Source organism: Ictidomys tridecemlineatus, chromosome 7 (genome assembly GCF_052094955.1).
Source record: "Ictidomys tridecemlineatus isolate mIctTri1 chromosome 7, mIctTri1.hap1, whole genome shotgun sequence".
Lineage (NCBI taxonomy): Eukaryota > Metazoa > Chordata > Mammalia > Rodentia > Sciuridae > Ictidomys > Ictidomys tridecemlineatus.
The window spans coordinates 191,627,675-191,644,654 of record NC_135483.1 but is presented as its reverse complement, the minus strand read 5'-3'; the positions used below and the strand labels follow the sequence as shown (position 1 = coordinate 191,644,654).

The following is a 16,980-nucleotide window of genomic DNA, read 5'->3' as shown; positions in this document are numbered from 1 at the left end:
CAGCGTCCTAAGTCCCTGGGATTATAGACGTGTGCCACCTGCCCTGCCTTGTAATTTTAGATTGAATTCATTAAAAAAAAATGTTATCCAAGAGGGAGAGAAAGAAAAGGGGAGAGGATGGGAAGAAGGGGTGGGCACAATTGGAGGGCAGTAGCAAATCACAGAATACAAGTTCTATGGATGGAGGGTTGCTCTATTCAGCTCTTACCATAGTCATTTAGAAATGTGGCCCAGTATAGCCAGATGTTTGTTTGAAAAAGAAGCTAGAAGCATGATTTTTTTATGGAAACACTTTCTGTATGTTTGTTTAACGTAAGTTATGAAGTCAAACTTTTAAAACTCTGCACAGGTAAAATGAAACAGGTGTAGGAGCCAGATGCAGCCCCTAGCCACCCAGTCATTATAATCTTCCACACCTAGCACATTGCCTGGAACATGGTTAGTCCTCGAAATGCCTATTGAAATAAAGATCTGGATAACTGAATGGCAGTGGGAGTAACATACGTAAACTTGAAATTGTTCAGGTCAATATGTAGGCGAGATTCTCCTAACCAGCTGGCTGGCGAGTGGCACACTGCATTCCCAGGTCAGGCACACTGACAAGATACCTCTGGTACATGAAGTCTCACACTATGATGCCACTCAATTCTTTGCCCTTGCGTCACTTTGCCTTCTGCCACCATGAGTTATCTGCATAGCCAGAGTCGGCTGTATTTGATCCTACATCTGAGGATGCTACTAACATACATAAGCTTTTAATAAAATTGTGCAAAAAAATGAAACAGGAATGTAAAAAAATAATTATGTGATAACTAAATTGAATACTTTGAAAAAACTAAAAAGGAATTATTAAAATTCATTTTTTGAATTAGCTATGACAATTTAAAAAATTGAAGCAAAAACTAAAATCTAAAAGGAGTTGATTTTCCTATTACTTCTCCCAGTATCTTAAATTCTCAGTTCACTTTATTCATTCATTCACTTATTGCTCGTAGTGCTAGGAATGGAACCCAGAGGAGCTCAACCAGCCGTTTTCATTTTTTATTTTGAGACAGGGGTTTGCTGAGCCGCCTAGGCTAGAAGTGAACTTGCGATCCTCCTATCTCAGTCTCCTGAGTCCGTGGGATTACAGTGTGTGCCACTGTGCCTGGCTTTGCTCCACTTTCAATAACCCAAACTGGAAGTCATAAATGCCTGATTGTACATGGGTTATAAACAAGAAAGAATACAAAACTCCAAACATACTTAAAGAAAAGGCCTTGGCCCTTTATACAAAGATAGGGAAGTGAATACACATTTACTTGTTTAAAGTTACAAGACCCATTCCTAATTTCCTGAGTCTACTAACTTTTCTGATTAACTGACTAACTATAGTCCTAACTGAATCCCACGAGACTGACAAGTAGCTCAGGTGATAACCATTGGAAGAGTGGAAAAAATCTGCAATCAATGACCTTAGCTGATTTCTGCAGGGACTTCTCTGATAAAGCTTTTGTGTCTTGTGACATGGAGGTGCTCTCATCTTTTGTAACTGGTGCATTAGCATCCTCTTTTCCTAAATTAGAAAGACAAAGAAAAAGAAGAGCAGGGATCAATTAGATGAATATCCATTAGGCATACCAACTTTGAAGATTTGAAAACTCAGACTGGGAAAGATTTCTGGATACCAAGTACCCCACATCACTCACTCACAGTGGTTGGATGACTTGACTATGGCCAATCATGTCACATATCTGTATCAATGCTCACTTTGAGCACCTGGCTCAGCAGGCCACATTTGCTCTACTTTATATCATTCGCATGCTAAACACCATACTAGCAGAGAACATCTAATATGCTGAATTAAACTAAATCACCTGTGTATCAAAATGCAAAAAAAAAAAAAGATATTAAGTACTGTCCAGCCCACAATGAAGAATAGAGATAGGTTAATTTATTAAAGCACATCTGCTGAAACAGTACAAAATCAAAATAAATGTTAACTTTTAAAAGAACTTTGGTACCAGCCATAACAAACAAAATGGTGGAAAATTTATTATATTTATTAAATAAATAAATAAAAAGCCCAACCCTGATTTTCCTGGCATTTCTTAGTGACATTATATAAAGAGTAAAGCACTTAAAGTCTTTTATGTTTAATTTCCTTTCTTAAAAAACTTATAAAATGCACATTCACCCAAGAAACTAAAACCACATCTCCTGAGAAAGAGGCAATTAGGCTCCATACCAGAAGTATTAAAAATACACATGAATAAAAACAGCAAATTACACACCTTTTGAACATTTAAAATTTTTGTATTTTCATTTATTACGTTAGATTCCTCCCCACTAAAAATTACCCTCTATCCAAGTATATTGGAATCGCAGGTTCTAGGGATCACAACCAAATTCATGTGGGACCCACTTCAGAGAGACTCATACTTATCATCATTTAGACATAACCAAGGCCAAAATAAATAAATAAATTCTTTTCAGGACTGGCTGCCTCTAGCAAAGGCTCAGCTGAAGGCCAACTTTTACCGTTCTGGGCATGCTCTGGAAACACTGACATGATCTGACCTACTAAGCTAAAGAATGATCAACTGTGTGCTTTTCCATATATAAAATCTAAATACTGATGAGCCCACTAAAAGCAGAATCTTCATTATCTTTTGAAAAGAAAATGCAAACACAAACTTTTCTACTATCGATGAGTTATCCATCAGTAAAAGAGGGATAGTCATCCAAGTTCATCTTTTAATTTAGGCCATAGTCTAGAATTTCAAAATCATAAGATGCTTTCAGAACAACATTTTTTTTTTTATAATCTTGGGGCAAAAACAAAACAATACAAGCTGTGGATCTGTTTGTTCCATAATATACCTTGCAGTGCTCTGTAGAAAATAAGGTAACTTAGGAAAGAACAGGAAGATAAAATTAAGAGTACATGCTACTTAGAAATCTGACATGTAAGCTTTTGGTCTCAAAAGCTGTGGAAATGCGTTCAGGGTAGGGAGAGAACTGGTTTTTCCAGGACAGCCCAAACCCAAGGCTAGTAGCTTTCTAGTATGGTCACTGATGGTTCCATCTTAAAATGACTATTAGTTCAGATTCCACCCCAATACAACAGTGACTCTTCTGTTCCAAAGGTTATACGAGGTTAGATCCAAAGAGAGAGGGCGACCCATGGCAGTGGGCCCAAGCATGATTTCCAGATATCACACCTGAACATGACCTCTATAGGTTCTGTATTCATAAGGTTATCCTGGAAAAAATAAGGCTTTGTTCATAGTTACATCCTAATAAATTAAACCAAAGTTTATAGCCTTGCAGGTGAGAATCATAGATATTACGGTCAATGAACATAAAGAAATACAATGCCAAGTTGGAAAGGTGAATCACCTTAATATGTTTCCAACTACTACTATTTCTTGCCACACTGAAGAGCAAAGTTGTCAGTTTAATGAGAGAATCAAATGCATTACTGAATCACAAGATCATGTATTTATTCATTTATTCCATGTATACTTATTGAGCACAGGGCATTGAGGATTCAGTTGTAAGATATAGATCCCGGCCCTTAGGGAACATACAGGCTAATGTGGAAATGATGTTATATAAATAATCACTCAATAAATATAAAATTACAGATTGTGATGAAGGATAAGAAGGAAAGAATAGTCCTATGGAGGAAGGGAAAAGGATGTGAGATTTAGGTTAGCGATCATGGAAAGGCTTGTGTAGAAGTAACGTTTAAGCCGAGAAAAGAAGATGGTGTATATAGAGTAATAGGGGGTCAAAAGACCCCAAGGCAGGGAATGGCAGGAAGGTGGTAAAAACAGAAAGTTCTTTGCACAGTCAAGGACTATAAATAGGACTGGGAAGGTGGAGCACAATTAGCAAGAATAGGCAGTGCAAGACATGAGAATGAGAGGGAGACAGGAGTCAAGGCAGGTGGGCACTATAGGAGATAAGAACCTCGAGCTAAGCCTATGTTAAATGGGAAGCTGACTTTTGTGCAAGAATAGCATGACCAAGGCAAGATTAGAGCAAGCTATGAGTGGATGTGAGGAGATCAGTGAAGAATTACTCCAGGAGTCCAGGCATTGAAGGACAGAGCTGTGATGCAGACTCTGGAGGCAGAATTAAGACATATTTTGCAATTGAGCTGATATACTGGTGGGTATTTAATATAAGAGTCTAAGGGCTATTAGACATGAGAAGTGAAGAACTGTTTCCAGTTTTCTGACATCTGCAGCTAGGCTGAGGGAGGCATGAATAAGGAAAGTCTAGAGAACAAAGTAAAATCAAGAGTTCTGTTTCAAAAGTAGTTATATATATACCTTGGGATGATGTTGAATAAGCAGTTCAATATGAAAGTGTGGAACTCAAAAGTGAGGCCTGGGCTGTGGCTTTATATACAATTTCTATGCTGTGCACCCCAGAGATTCAAACCAGATCTGTTCAACTGTTAGGTCCACAAAGCTTTGCCACTGTTCCACACTGGTATATGCACAAGTACAGAGCACTGTGCTGCCACTGCTGAGCAAGTAAGAAACATTCCCTGAAGAAGTGGCCTGGGGCTTGAAGGATGTATAAACATGTTTCAAAGAGAAACAAGGATGTTGAAGGGCACCCAAGACAAAGGCCAGAACTTTCAAGAGGCCCAGTTCTGTGAGACAGCTGATGCAGTAAAGGTCTAAGAAGAGATATATTGTAGACACCAACAGGCTGTAGACACCAAGCTGGCTAGAAAAGGCTTGAGATGCATAAGGGGAGGAACAAGGCTGGGCAAGAGGTCGGATGGGCCATAGAGCTGAGGCTTATGTCACTGCCACATTAGGTAGTCTCTTCAATTTTCAGTGGGACAGCCCAGCTAAAAGACCACATCCTTTAGCCTTCTTGCTGGGGCATGTCCAAGTTTTAATCAGAAAGATGCAGTGGAAAGTGTTGTAGGTGACTTCTGAGAAGTATCTTTAGAGGGCACAGACCCAGTCTTCTCTTTCCTCCTCTCTGCCGGCTGGTAAGAAGATGTGTTAGCTGGACCTCCCTTGAGCACTCATCTTGGTCCTGGCTATAGGACAAAGGTGTTTCTACCCTGCAGAGCAGCATAAAAGAATGAACTGAAGATGTGGAGCCACCCTACATGTGCCAGCCTGCCTGTCTCTGGTCTTCTTTTGTGTGAGAGAGAAACAAACTTCTTTCTTATTTAAGCCATTGGTATTTTAGGATTTAAAGCTATTCTCAGCAAAACATAATTTCTAACATACAGGTTCAGACATAGAGATTGACAAGCTCAGACACTATCCCATAAAGCTAAAAGCCAAAGAAGTATCCTCTTAAAGAGTTATACACCAAAAGGAACTAAGGGATGGGAGGCGGAGAGGTTAGGGGCAAGTGCTGGGAAGTGATACTGGCTAAATTATATTGTTATACTGTGTGCATGTATGGATATGTAACAACAAATCCTCCCATTATGCACAACTATAACACAACAATTAAAAATGTAGAAAAAATTTTTAAAGAGTTATACACCACATTTATGTGTTAAGGCCCTGAATTTGGAAGCATTCAGAGTGAAAAAAACAACAGAAGCAGAGATCTTGGACAGCTATGGTTACAGCCTAGGGAAGACACAATCAGAAACTGAATCAAAGATAGAAAGAGACACCATAATGCTAAGTGAAATATGTCAGACTCAGAAAGTCAAAGGTAAAATGTTTTCTTTGATATGCAGAAGCTAGTTCAAAATCAGGAGAAAAAGGGAGAGGAATTCCATCAAAATAGAAGAAAGATCAGTGGAGTAGAGGAAGGGGACTGAGGTGAAGACAGGAGGGACAGGACAGGGGAAGACAGTGGAATGAGTCTGACTTAACTTTCCTATGTACATACATGAATATTCCACAGTAAATCTCACCATATGTATATCCCCGCCAAGGCACTAATTTAAAAAAACTATAAATAGCAGAAAGATCAGTAGAGAAGAGGGAAGGGAACAGGAGAGGGAGGAGGGAGAAAAAGGGGAAGTACTGGGGACTGAATTAGGGAAAATTATTTTCTGTGCTTTTATGTCAGAATTAATCCTAATGATGTATATAACTGAATCAGGAGAGTGGCAGTGACAGTGAACAGGGGTGAGACTTGACAGCACTTTCTGAGAAGGATGCTGATTAGCATCTTCATCACTGTGAACTGTCCAGAGTGAGAAAACGGGCTTCAATGGAAAGAGCTTCTGATGGACTCTCAAGAATAAAGCTTTGACAGAACAACAAGACACCAATGAACTGTAAGAACAAGGCCAAGCTGCCAGTGGTCCTCAACAAGGGGGAGAAAAGATGTGTCCCCACAGCCTTCGGTTTTGCTGTATTAAAGTAAGAGCTATCAGGCTGGGACTGTGGCTCAATGGTAGAACACTCACCTAGCACGGGTGCGGCCCTGGTTCAATCCTCAGCATCACAAAAAATAAATGAATGGAATAAAGGTATTTGTTTAACTACAACTAAAAAAATAAATATTAAAAAAAGAGTTATAAATCTCTGTAGCCCCATATAGTTCATATAATTCTATAATCTAGTAATTATTAAAATTCTTCATTTAAAATAGAATTGTTAAAAAATTAGGTACACTAGTAACCAAACAACTCTTCAAAACTCCCTGAGAAAAACAACAGGAAAAGGGGAGGGGAGGGGAGGGGAGGGGAGGGGGGATAGTAGAGAATAGGACAGACAGCAGAATACATCAGACACTAGAAAGGCAATATGTCAATCAATGGAAGGGTAACTGATGTGAAACAGCAATCTGTATACGGGGTAAAGTTGGGAGTTCATAACCCGCTTGAATCAAACTGTGAAATATGATGTATTAAGAACTGTGTAATGTTTTGAACGACCAACAATAAAAAAAAAAAAAAAAAAAACAGGAAGAAAAGGTCCAGTGAAGTTCTGGTCTTTTTCTATAGACTACTTGGGACTTCTATTTAAACATTCAAAAAGAAAAATGCCCCAGTTTGCTGGAGTTGGCATTGTCACTTGCATATAACAAGTACAAACTCCACACCTTATTTTGGTAAGAAAAATTATTCTTGGCTATCTCCTACAGAAATGGTAGACTGACAAGTCTGATGATTAGTAATACTTTTCAAGCAAGTTTTCAGATGATTGAACAATGATACAAAGGTTGGGAGCAGGTGAAGGAAAAAAAAAAAAACAAGTAACTGGGCGAAAGGGTGTGTTTCAATCTATCCTGTGCAAAGAACAGCAAACTGACAAATCCAAGCTCTCTACATTCTGAAGAGGCCACAGAAATTTAAAATTTACAAATAGAACTCAGTGAAAACTTCAATACATATTTGTAAATGAAAATATACTCTTTTCAAATCTCTCAATATCAGTCTACTAGGAAAACTTACATTATGGGCTTCTCTTCCCTTTGAAACACAAAGGTGACAACCCAAGTCCTCACAGGGCCAAAGTCACATTCACTATAATAATCGCTTGCTGTGCTACATTCCTGCCAGGCATAATGAGTGCAGATGGGCCATATGCAGCTCCTGCCAGGGACAAGGCTGAAAAGGGACTGTCTTTGGGGACACGAACAAGTTCCTTTCTTCACAAAATCCCCAGCCCAAGCAAGTCTCTCAGTGTGAAATGAAGCTAATGAAACTGTCAGTGCCAGGGGTTTTCACAGTATGTTTGCCTACATTACCTCATTTGATTCACAAACTTTACGCTAGGGGCAAAGTGGGTACTGTTATTGAATTTCACCAAGGAAACCGGTAACGAAGAGGCAGAGCCAGGAGATGACAGCATGCAGGGAAGCAGGTGCTGATTGTGGTGCCCACACAAGCATGAATGAGGTGTGATGGGAAGGGTCAGGGAAACCTATATTGAGGTACTACTTAAGTGGCCACAGGACTCCCTGAAATGCTGGAGTCAGCAGGAAAGGTCCTGAATATCTGTGGAATGTCAGACACTGCAAATGACCCTGCTTCCCTCCTGAGGAAGCTCATGTGCTAGAAGTAAAACAAAGATGCAAACAAATATTTAAAGCACATGGTGTTGGTAAGTGCTGGCCAGCAGTGAGCCCAAGGGCAATGAGAGGAAGCTGGGTAGAGTGTGACAGAGCAGCTGAACCCAAGCTGGAAATGGAAGGCCAAGTAGCAACTGCCTAAGAAGACAGGCCTTGGGAGCACTCCAGATAGGGTAGAGTGTGCAAAGGCATGTAACAAGGGTAAACCCAGCCAGAGGGAAGACTGTGTATATCTAAATGGGTCTACAGACCAGACCCTGAAAGACTCCACAAGATATCTGAAGAGATTGTATTTTATACCTTAGGGAAGGAAAGCCACTGAAACTTTATACAGAAAACCTAATTAGGATTATATTTGATGAGAAATCAATAGCGCGCTCGCTCGCGCTCTCTCTCTCACTCTCTATCTTTCGCTGCTTTAGGACTTTCTTTTTGCCTTTGATTTTATGTAATTTTTTCTATATCTAAACTTAAACTTTTTTTAACTCTATTTAGAAATCACTGGTTTTATATCTATGATTTGATATTTTACCTAATATGGAAGATCTTAGCCATTATCTTCAAATTTCACCTTTGCCCATTTCCTGTTTCATCTTCTTCTAGGACTCCAATTAAATTTATTTAAACCTTATCATTCTATACTCTTTTGCATTTTCTCTTTGTCTCTCCATGCCAGTATACTCTGGATAGTTTTTCCTATTATCTTTCAGTTCATTAATTGTCTCTTCAACTTTACCCAATCTGCTATAAGCCTATCCACTGAATTTTCTCTTCAAACTAATTACTAAATACTTTTCATCATCCTCTGAGTTTTTATTTCATTATTCTGTTGTCTGTTTTAGAAGATTTTTTTTTCATCTTTTCCAATTTGCTATGCCACAATTCATTGTTTCCCATTCTTGCAAATATCTTCAGGCTTATCATTTATTTGTTTAAATAGAGGGACATCTGATAATGTTTTTTAAGGATTGTTTCTGTTGTTTATGGGTTCTTACAGTTCCTGACTTTGGAGTCTGGTTTCCTTGGGTTCCTGGTAATTTATGTGTTGGTCACTGAATTATCTGGGGCCATAACTACAGAAATCTTCCTTTTGAAAGATTTTTCCACTTGATTTCGCCAGATACCCAGAGGCATCACCAGAACCTTAAACCAACTCAAGACTTGAGATTCCTTGGTTGCTCCAGTCAACTTGAACCTGGGCTAAAAGTCCTTAAGAGAGTTTGTCTGCTTCAATCCTACCCTTATGGGGTCGCACCGTCTTGTGAAGAAGCTGAGCTTTATTTCTAGCCCCATAACTGCTGATCAAATCCACAATGTCATCTGGGTTCTTGATTTCATTTTTAACCTGATGATGAATATCAGCACTATGAGGTTTTAAGATTTTTAAATTCAAATATTTTTACTTATTTTAGTAGGAGGGTATATTTGAATGATAGCCCATTCTTACCACTAGTGGAAAGTCTCTAGGATCTGTAATTTGTAAATATTTCCCAGATGGCAATGTAGACAGAGAACTGATAGGAGGTAACAGTGGAAAACTTCACAGGAAACATAAGGACAGTATGGTAACCCTCAATGTTCCATTAAGGTAGAAGTACAAGGGATGGAGAAAAGAGAAGAGGCAGATTGCATTAGTCAGATTTTCATCACTGTGATTAAAATACCTGACTAGAATAACTTACAGAAGGAAAAGTTTATTTTGGGCCAACAATTTCAGAGGTTCAGTCCATGATTAGCTGACTCCATCATTTCACATCAGGGTGAAAGGCAAGGCTGAGGAAAGCTGCTCACCTTTTGGCGGCCAGAAAGCAGAGATAAGATTAATCCCAAGGGCACACCCCTAGTGATCTACTTTCTCCAGCCATGCCTCACCTGCCCTACAGTTACCACTCAGTAATCCATTCAAATTATCTATCCATAAAATGGATTAATCCAATGATCAGGTCATAGCTCTCAGATCTAATCATTTCACCCTGAACATTCTCAACATTGTTGCATTGTCTAACATGAGCTTTGGGAGGACACCTCACATCCAAATTGTACCACATATAATAAAACATGTGTGCTTCCATCCACAGGGATGACAGACAGAATGAGCTTTGGAGTCACAGGACATAAATTCAAACTCAGATCCTACAACCTTGGGCTGTGTGACTTTGAACAAGTTACTCTTTATCAATTTCCACCTGTTCAAATTAGATACAGTTTACATGAGTTATGTTTACATGTAGTACCCTGGCACAAAATACATTAATAAAATTTTTTAGATTTTATTAACAGATGTTAATTAACTCTTGCAGTAAGTTCTGAATGAATCCAACTCTGTTCCTTGAGCTCAAGGGCCTGGATAAGACTGGTATATAGGACAACAAAAACATTATAAAATAAGTCTCATTTCTTCATGTGTAAAATGTAAATTATGGGCTGAAGTTGTAGCTCAGTGGTAGAGCACTTGCTGAGTGTGTGAGAGGCACTGGGTTCAATTCTCAGCACCACATATAAATAAAAATAAAGGTACTGACAACTAAAAAAAGAAAAATATTTTTTAAAAATGTAACTTATAACTTACTCTACAGGGCTAATGGGAAGATCAAATGGAATACGTGTAGAAGTGCTACCGTGGCTAGAGCAGTTACGGTAAGCACTCAATAACTGCTATATAACACACTGAAATCACACATGCTTTTCCGTTTGATGCATGCTATGCAAAATGAAGAAGGATAAGAGATGGTGCTATGCAGGTAGGCAGAGGCCAGGCAGGCATTAGAGGAGCTTGGATTTATTCTGAGGGCAGTGGGAGCTGGAGGAAATAGCAGCAGGAAGCTGACATGATCTGTTCTTATTAAGCAGACTGCACTGGTTTATTCAGGAAAAGTGAGACAGGAGTCAGGCAGAAGTTCCAGGTTGGCGGGGCAGAGCTGAAAAAGATGACTTAGTGAGTATCTGTAGGTACAGATCTATGGGGTCAAGCAAAAAGCAGGAAAGCCTGCCTCATTTCCTTATCACGGAGGGTCTCTAAACATGGTTCCCAGAGCGGCAGCATAATCATCACTTAGGATCCTATAGAAATCACATTCTCAGGTCCCACTCATGACCTACTGACTCGAAACTTCTGGGGTGGGAACCAACAATCTGAATTTTAACAAGGCTTTCAGATGATTCTAAAGCACACTGAAGTATGAGAGCCAATGCTATAAGAACAATGAGCCACCACAGGAAGATCACACTCAGACAATCAAGAGAGAACACAAGGCCAGTAGGGTCTCAGTGAGTTTGAGGTGTCATCTACTAGATCTGGAACTCAAGAGAAAGTTCTGGGCTTGCAACAGAGATGAGGGAGTTACCTGTGCACAGAGAATCAATGTCTGAGTGGACTGACTCCCTCGGGGACTGCTCAAAATCCAAAGGGAAGAAAACCCAGGATGGAATAGCAAGGAACACCAACATTTAAGCAAAGCAACAGCAAAGCAAAATGCCTGCAAAGAAAACAGATGTGGTCAGAGAGGCAGAAGAAAAGTCAGGCTGGCCTGAGGTTAGAGAACACTGCAATAGGGAGAGAATAGTCCGCAGTGTGACAAGGTCACAGGTGATCCTAGTGAGACTCTTTTTAATGAAGGAAACAAAGTGAAATTAAGATGCTGTGCCTGGAAAATTGAGTGGGATGTGTGTGGGCTTTGGGGATGAGGGTGTGGAATGGGCTCGGGAAGCCTGGCAGTGAAGGAATGGAATAATACAGGGTGGTGGCTCTACAGGGAGAGAGAAATCATGATACAGCTTTTAATATTTTATTTTTTTTAAGATAAGAGAGGAGGTTTGGAATGGTTAAATACTGATGAGAAGGAACAAGTAAGGAAGGTGTGGTTGAAGCAGGCACAATTAGGAAAGGGAGGGGCCCCTGGAAGGAAGGGATGGGATCCAGAATCCAAGGGAAAGGATTAACCTCAGGCAGAGAGGACATGACAACTTCACTGTATCAAAACACATGGAGGAGGGCATGAGATTACAAACAGGCCTGGAAGAGCTGTTTGCCACACTTCAGAGGAGGCTCAAGTGAGAATGTTATCCCAAAACAGCATCCCTGAACATACTAGGCATGGTGCTCTATGCTTTCAATCAAATAAGTAGTAACTCATCATTGAGCCCCTATCACACATCTGGCACCTTGTTGGGTAATTTGCCCATGTTACCAGATTTAATATTCTCCATAGACCAATGAGGCAGGCATAGATTAATGTGCCAATTTTAGAACCAAGAGATATGAGGCTCACAAATATCAAATAGCATGCTTATCCATGGATATCAGCCAGGTAGTAGCAGAGACAGGATTCAAACCCAAGTCTCATGAACACTAACACCTCATCCCTTCCCCATGCTGCTACACTAGCTCCAGGATCTCAACAGCATTGACAGAAGTGAGAGTGGAAAGAAAAACATGACATGTGAGAGAGATGCCCAGGTAATAGATAATGGGAGTCAGTCAACTTTACTTGGGACATATTTTGAGTTTGGGGAGACAATGGGTCATAAGCATGCCCACTTCCTCTGCCCAAGCTGGAGATACGGTCCTTCATATTGGAGTAGAAGTTGGGAATATCAATTAGATGACATTATCTGAGAGTTTACACTGTGGAAAAGACTGGGGAAAGAATGCTTGAATACATTAAGAGCAATTTGATAAATAAATGAATGAAAAGGGAGCTGATATCCAAGCAGCAAAAAGGGAACAAAAGCCTTTCAGTGCCCATTTTCCCATACCATTTCAGTTTGCAAACTGGTGAGAGATTAAGAAAGAAGGTGTTCATTCTGGCAGAATGTCACCACTCCTCCTTGGGCCAACCACACAGGAGCTTTCAGGCTCCTGAGCTGAAGCTGAGCCCTGGTTAGCTTGGCTTTTGGCCCCCAACCCAAGGCCTTCACAGGGTCATCTTCTCAGATGGGCTTTGCACTGATTCCCATCCTCAGATGTTAACAGCATTCACTTCAACACCCTCCTGCTTCCCTCTGCTCCATATCTTTCTCTTGCCCAGGAGAAATGACTTAAATTTCTCTCTAATAAAACTTTAATTGGCTTTTAGCCTCATGGCTCCCCAAAGACCCAAAATGAGAGCACATCCACTGATGTGCTTCCATCTAAGCTGGCTTTACCTCCCTCATTCTGCATCTTTCCCAACAGAGGAATGATTCTTCCAACTTTAAGTTGACTTCCATCTGAGGTTTTCTTAAAGGAAACAAACTTCACATCTAACTGTGATGTGACCATTTCAGTCCCAGAGACATAGTGTCAACTGAAACCAGACTGATGTTTCTTTACCTGCCTTCTAAAGACAAGCTAATACATTAGATCTGCAATCAGTGAAAAAGGTGATAAGCCTCTAAACATGGAGAGTTTGACTAGATGAGTTATATCACGTTCTGAATCTGCCACATACATTAAGTACTTATCGAATCTCATTATGCTCCAGGTCTCTTAAAGCACATTCAATACTTGCCCCATTAAACATCTCTAACAGGGATAATTACATCCAGCCCACTGCATGGGTGAAAAGGAAAAAATTAAAGTGGTGCTTCCCCAAAGGCCAGCCCTCTTTCTCAATTCATTTGCTGTGATCTAGAAATAGCAGAATCACAGAGTGATCACTGCAAGGAAAGGAAGACAGATAGTTTAATGACGACTGAATTAATATTTACAGACAGCATCATTTCTAAGATCCATAAAGTCACTAGGAAAATGAACAATGCATCGCTCAAAAACAGCTAATGTTTGAAGCTGATGTTGTTTCTATCTTGATAGAAAATTATTCCTCCTTAATAAGGTAACAAACTGTAGCTCTGAATGCAAATCAGGCTAATGTGGATGCCTCTAATCAAGTTATATAGACATGGATGAGTCATATTGGTTTTGCTGCCAACTTGGCAAATTTGAAGGCTTTACAATGACTGCCGTGGAGAAAGAGGACTCAGGCATGACACAGGAGAGTACCTGGTCAATCCTTCTTTGGTTTCAAAGAAGAGAAGGAAGGAGACTCTTCTGCAAAACCATTGCAAACACAAGACTCTGTTCTGGATCTGAACTAGAGACAAGCAAAAAAAAAAAAAAGTTACATGAGGACATCTTTTCAAATCCAACCACAAATATACCATTCATAAAATGTAAACTGGAAACAAAAGTGAATGGTCATACATTAGTAAGTAAAGGCTTACTCTAAAATGGTCCCCAATGTGCTGTGGCATATTACCTGTAATCCCAGTGGCTTAGAAGGCTGAGGCGGGAGGATTCCAAGTATAAAGCCAGCCTCAGCAATTTAGTGAGACCTGTCTCAAAAATAAAAAACAAAAAAGGGCTGGGGATGTAGCTCAGGGGTAAAATGTTTCTGGGTTCAATCCCTAGTATATCCCCCCCCCTCAAAAAAACCCCAAAAAGGTCCCTAGTAAGACCCACCCTTCATGTCCTCATAGAATCCCTGCCCATTGAGCACATGCAGGACCATGACTTGCTTCTAACCAACAGAATACAGCACAGATGATGGTGTGTTACTTCCATGACTGGGTTACACAGGATTCTAACTTCCACTTTGGCAACTGAGTCTCTCTCTTGCAGCATCTGATGAAGCATCAGCTGCAGGAAGGCCTATGTAGAGAACAGCTAAAGGCAGCATCCACTCAAAGGTGAGCAAGAAGCCAAGTTCTAGTCCAACAGCCTACAATGACCTGACTCTGGTCACTAACTATGAAAGCTTAGTAGCAGATCTTTCCCCAGTCGTGCCTTCGGATGACCAATGCTCCGACTGCAGCACTGTGAGGAACACTGAAGGACTTCTGCAGGAGGACAATGTGATACTCATCACTTCCAGAGACAATAGGCTTCAAGCAGAGGGCCTGGATGAGCCACATCCCAATTCCTGCCTCACAGAAACTGTGAGAAAATAAATGTGCTGTTTTAAGCCACCAAGTCTGTGGCAATTTGTTACACGGTGATAGAAAAGTAATATTTTTCTAAAATGAAAGTTGGCACTGGAAGAATGGGAGGCATTTTCCCACGAGGAGCAGGGAACTGGGTGGCATTTATGGCAGAAGAGAGGAAGCTCAGACACACAAAGGGTAGAAGAAGTGAGTGTTTAGGGATACTTAAATCCAGTTTGCACTCCTGAGATTTTAGTGGCAGGTTCAAGAGCAAGAGGCTCTGGTGAACATGGGCAGCCAGAGAGCTGTTAAAGCTCATCACTACCACCAGGGGATCTGAGGACCTCTGCAAGAGGACAATGTGAAAATCACCGCTTCCAGAGACAACAGGCTTCAAAAAATAGTCTGGAAAATGCCCATAGTGGAATGCTAGACCTTATTTTTTTAATAAACAATAAATTTATTTCTCATGGTTCTGGAGGCTGAGAAGGCCAAGATCAATGTGTAGGCAGATTTGGTGTCTGGTAAGGACTCCTTCCTGGTTCACAGATGGCAATCTCTCACTGGGTCCTCACGTGATGGAAGGAGTGAGGGAGTCACAGGTGTCTCTTTTATGAGGTCAGTAGCCCCATTCATAGGGACCCCACTTCTTAATATCATCATATTGTGTAGGCCTTATTCTTTTTAATAAACTTTCCCTTCCATTACCTAATTTGATTTATGCAAGAATCTGTGAAGTAGTTGAGGCGAGTATTTATTACAAAGGTTTTTTTATGAATAAAGAAAATGAAGGCAAGGATGACTGGCAAAAGTGCCTATTCAGTACTTTTTTTTTTTCCTACTAAGAGATTTGACACATTTTATTGGAACCCTCATCCCTGGTAGAGAAGTGAACAGGGCTAGTCAGACAGGTTTGGATTCTGGTCCCGCTGCACCAGGGTGGGCCCAACGAGCATTCATACCTGGAACAGAAGATACAATGTAGCCTGAGTGAACTGCAGAGACAGGGCCAGAGGAGCGTTCAGATAGGTGGGCAGCAGTGAGCATGAGAGTCAAGCCTATCAAGTTCACTTTCAACTACTGTTTATGGCTCCAGCAAAGGAATCAGAGCTAAGGGGCACTAAAACCTGAGGAACAAAGAGGAGAGACCTCACTGTGGAGACAAGCTTTCATTCAGGGGACTAGAGAAAGGGTATGCAGGGTAGAAATAAGATTCCACTTAAAGGGACAGGGTAACACACTCACTTTTTAGTGTTTTGGAGGCTACTGTTTTGTTTAATTAGCATTACTGAAAACCATAGAGAGTTTTCTATTGTAAAATGTTAAATAAGATCTGTCCTTGGGGCTGGGATTGTGGCTCAGTGGTAGAATGCTCGCCTAGCATGTGTGAGGCCCTGGGTTTTATCCTCAGCACCACATTAAAAGTAAACAAATAAAATAAAGATATTGTGTCCAACGACAACTAAAAAAATAATAATAATAAAAAAAAAGATCTGTCCTTAATGACAGTCCTTTTATATCTAGAGTGGGGCAGCTAGCAGTTTCCTCCAGAAAAGAGCCACATGGCCCAGTTTTTATGCAATAGGTTGAGCTAGAATCCTCAACAGCTTTTTGAAAATCTCTGCAGATTACGACCATCATTACTCCAAGTCTATCAATGAAGCAATGATTTCCCTTGGCATGTTACTGCATGACTTGAAAAGCCTCACCAATAGTTCTCAAAGGAGGATGGGAATTACATAGAGCAATCCAAAGAGGAATGAGTGCCAACAAGATGAATCTGCAGGCACATGTAATTCTGTAAAGTGGCACAAAAGGGTCCCTAACAAAGGGAAAAATACACAAAACTTTAAGGTCAAATGCCAAATTGCAAAAAAGGTTTTATTACTAATTGAATAAACCTGGATCATGCCAACCAGAAGGAGGAAAAAGGAAGTATTGACTACAGGGCCTTCCCTTCCTGGAGTCTGAAGGCCTGAATCTCACTTTACAACCAGCCAGCCTCTGAATTGCAGGAAGAATTAAGTGGGGATGCCCTTGCAGAGCTGATTCACAGGGTTCTGTGAATCTGTT

General features: G+C 40.4%; 1 protein-coding gene across 22 annotated transcripts in view; it reads right to left on the bottom strand.

Annotated features, from left to right (window-relative positions):
• Window positions 1–16,980, bottom strand: part of Dis3l2 (DIS3 like 3'-5' exoribonuclease 2) — a 339,632-nt gene that overhangs the window by 180,368 nt on the left and 142,284 nt on the right. For 17 of the 22 annotated variants that reach the window (XR_013424398.1, XM_078018215.1, XM_040268004.2 and 14 more), the window contains one exon: window positions 1,455–1,555. The exons of 4 other annotated variants lie outside the window; for them this stretch is intronic. Coding sequence is in view for 17 of the 18 variants with exons in the window: in XM_078018215.1 (XP_077874341.1) it covers window positions 1,455–1,555 (101 nt within the window). In the remaining variant the exon portion in view is untranslated. Of the gene's footprint in view, window positions 1–1,454; window positions 1,556–11,351; window positions 11,470–16,980 lie in introns of those variants that run through there. One more of the 22 variants, XM_078018219.1, reaches the window with a different exon arrangement.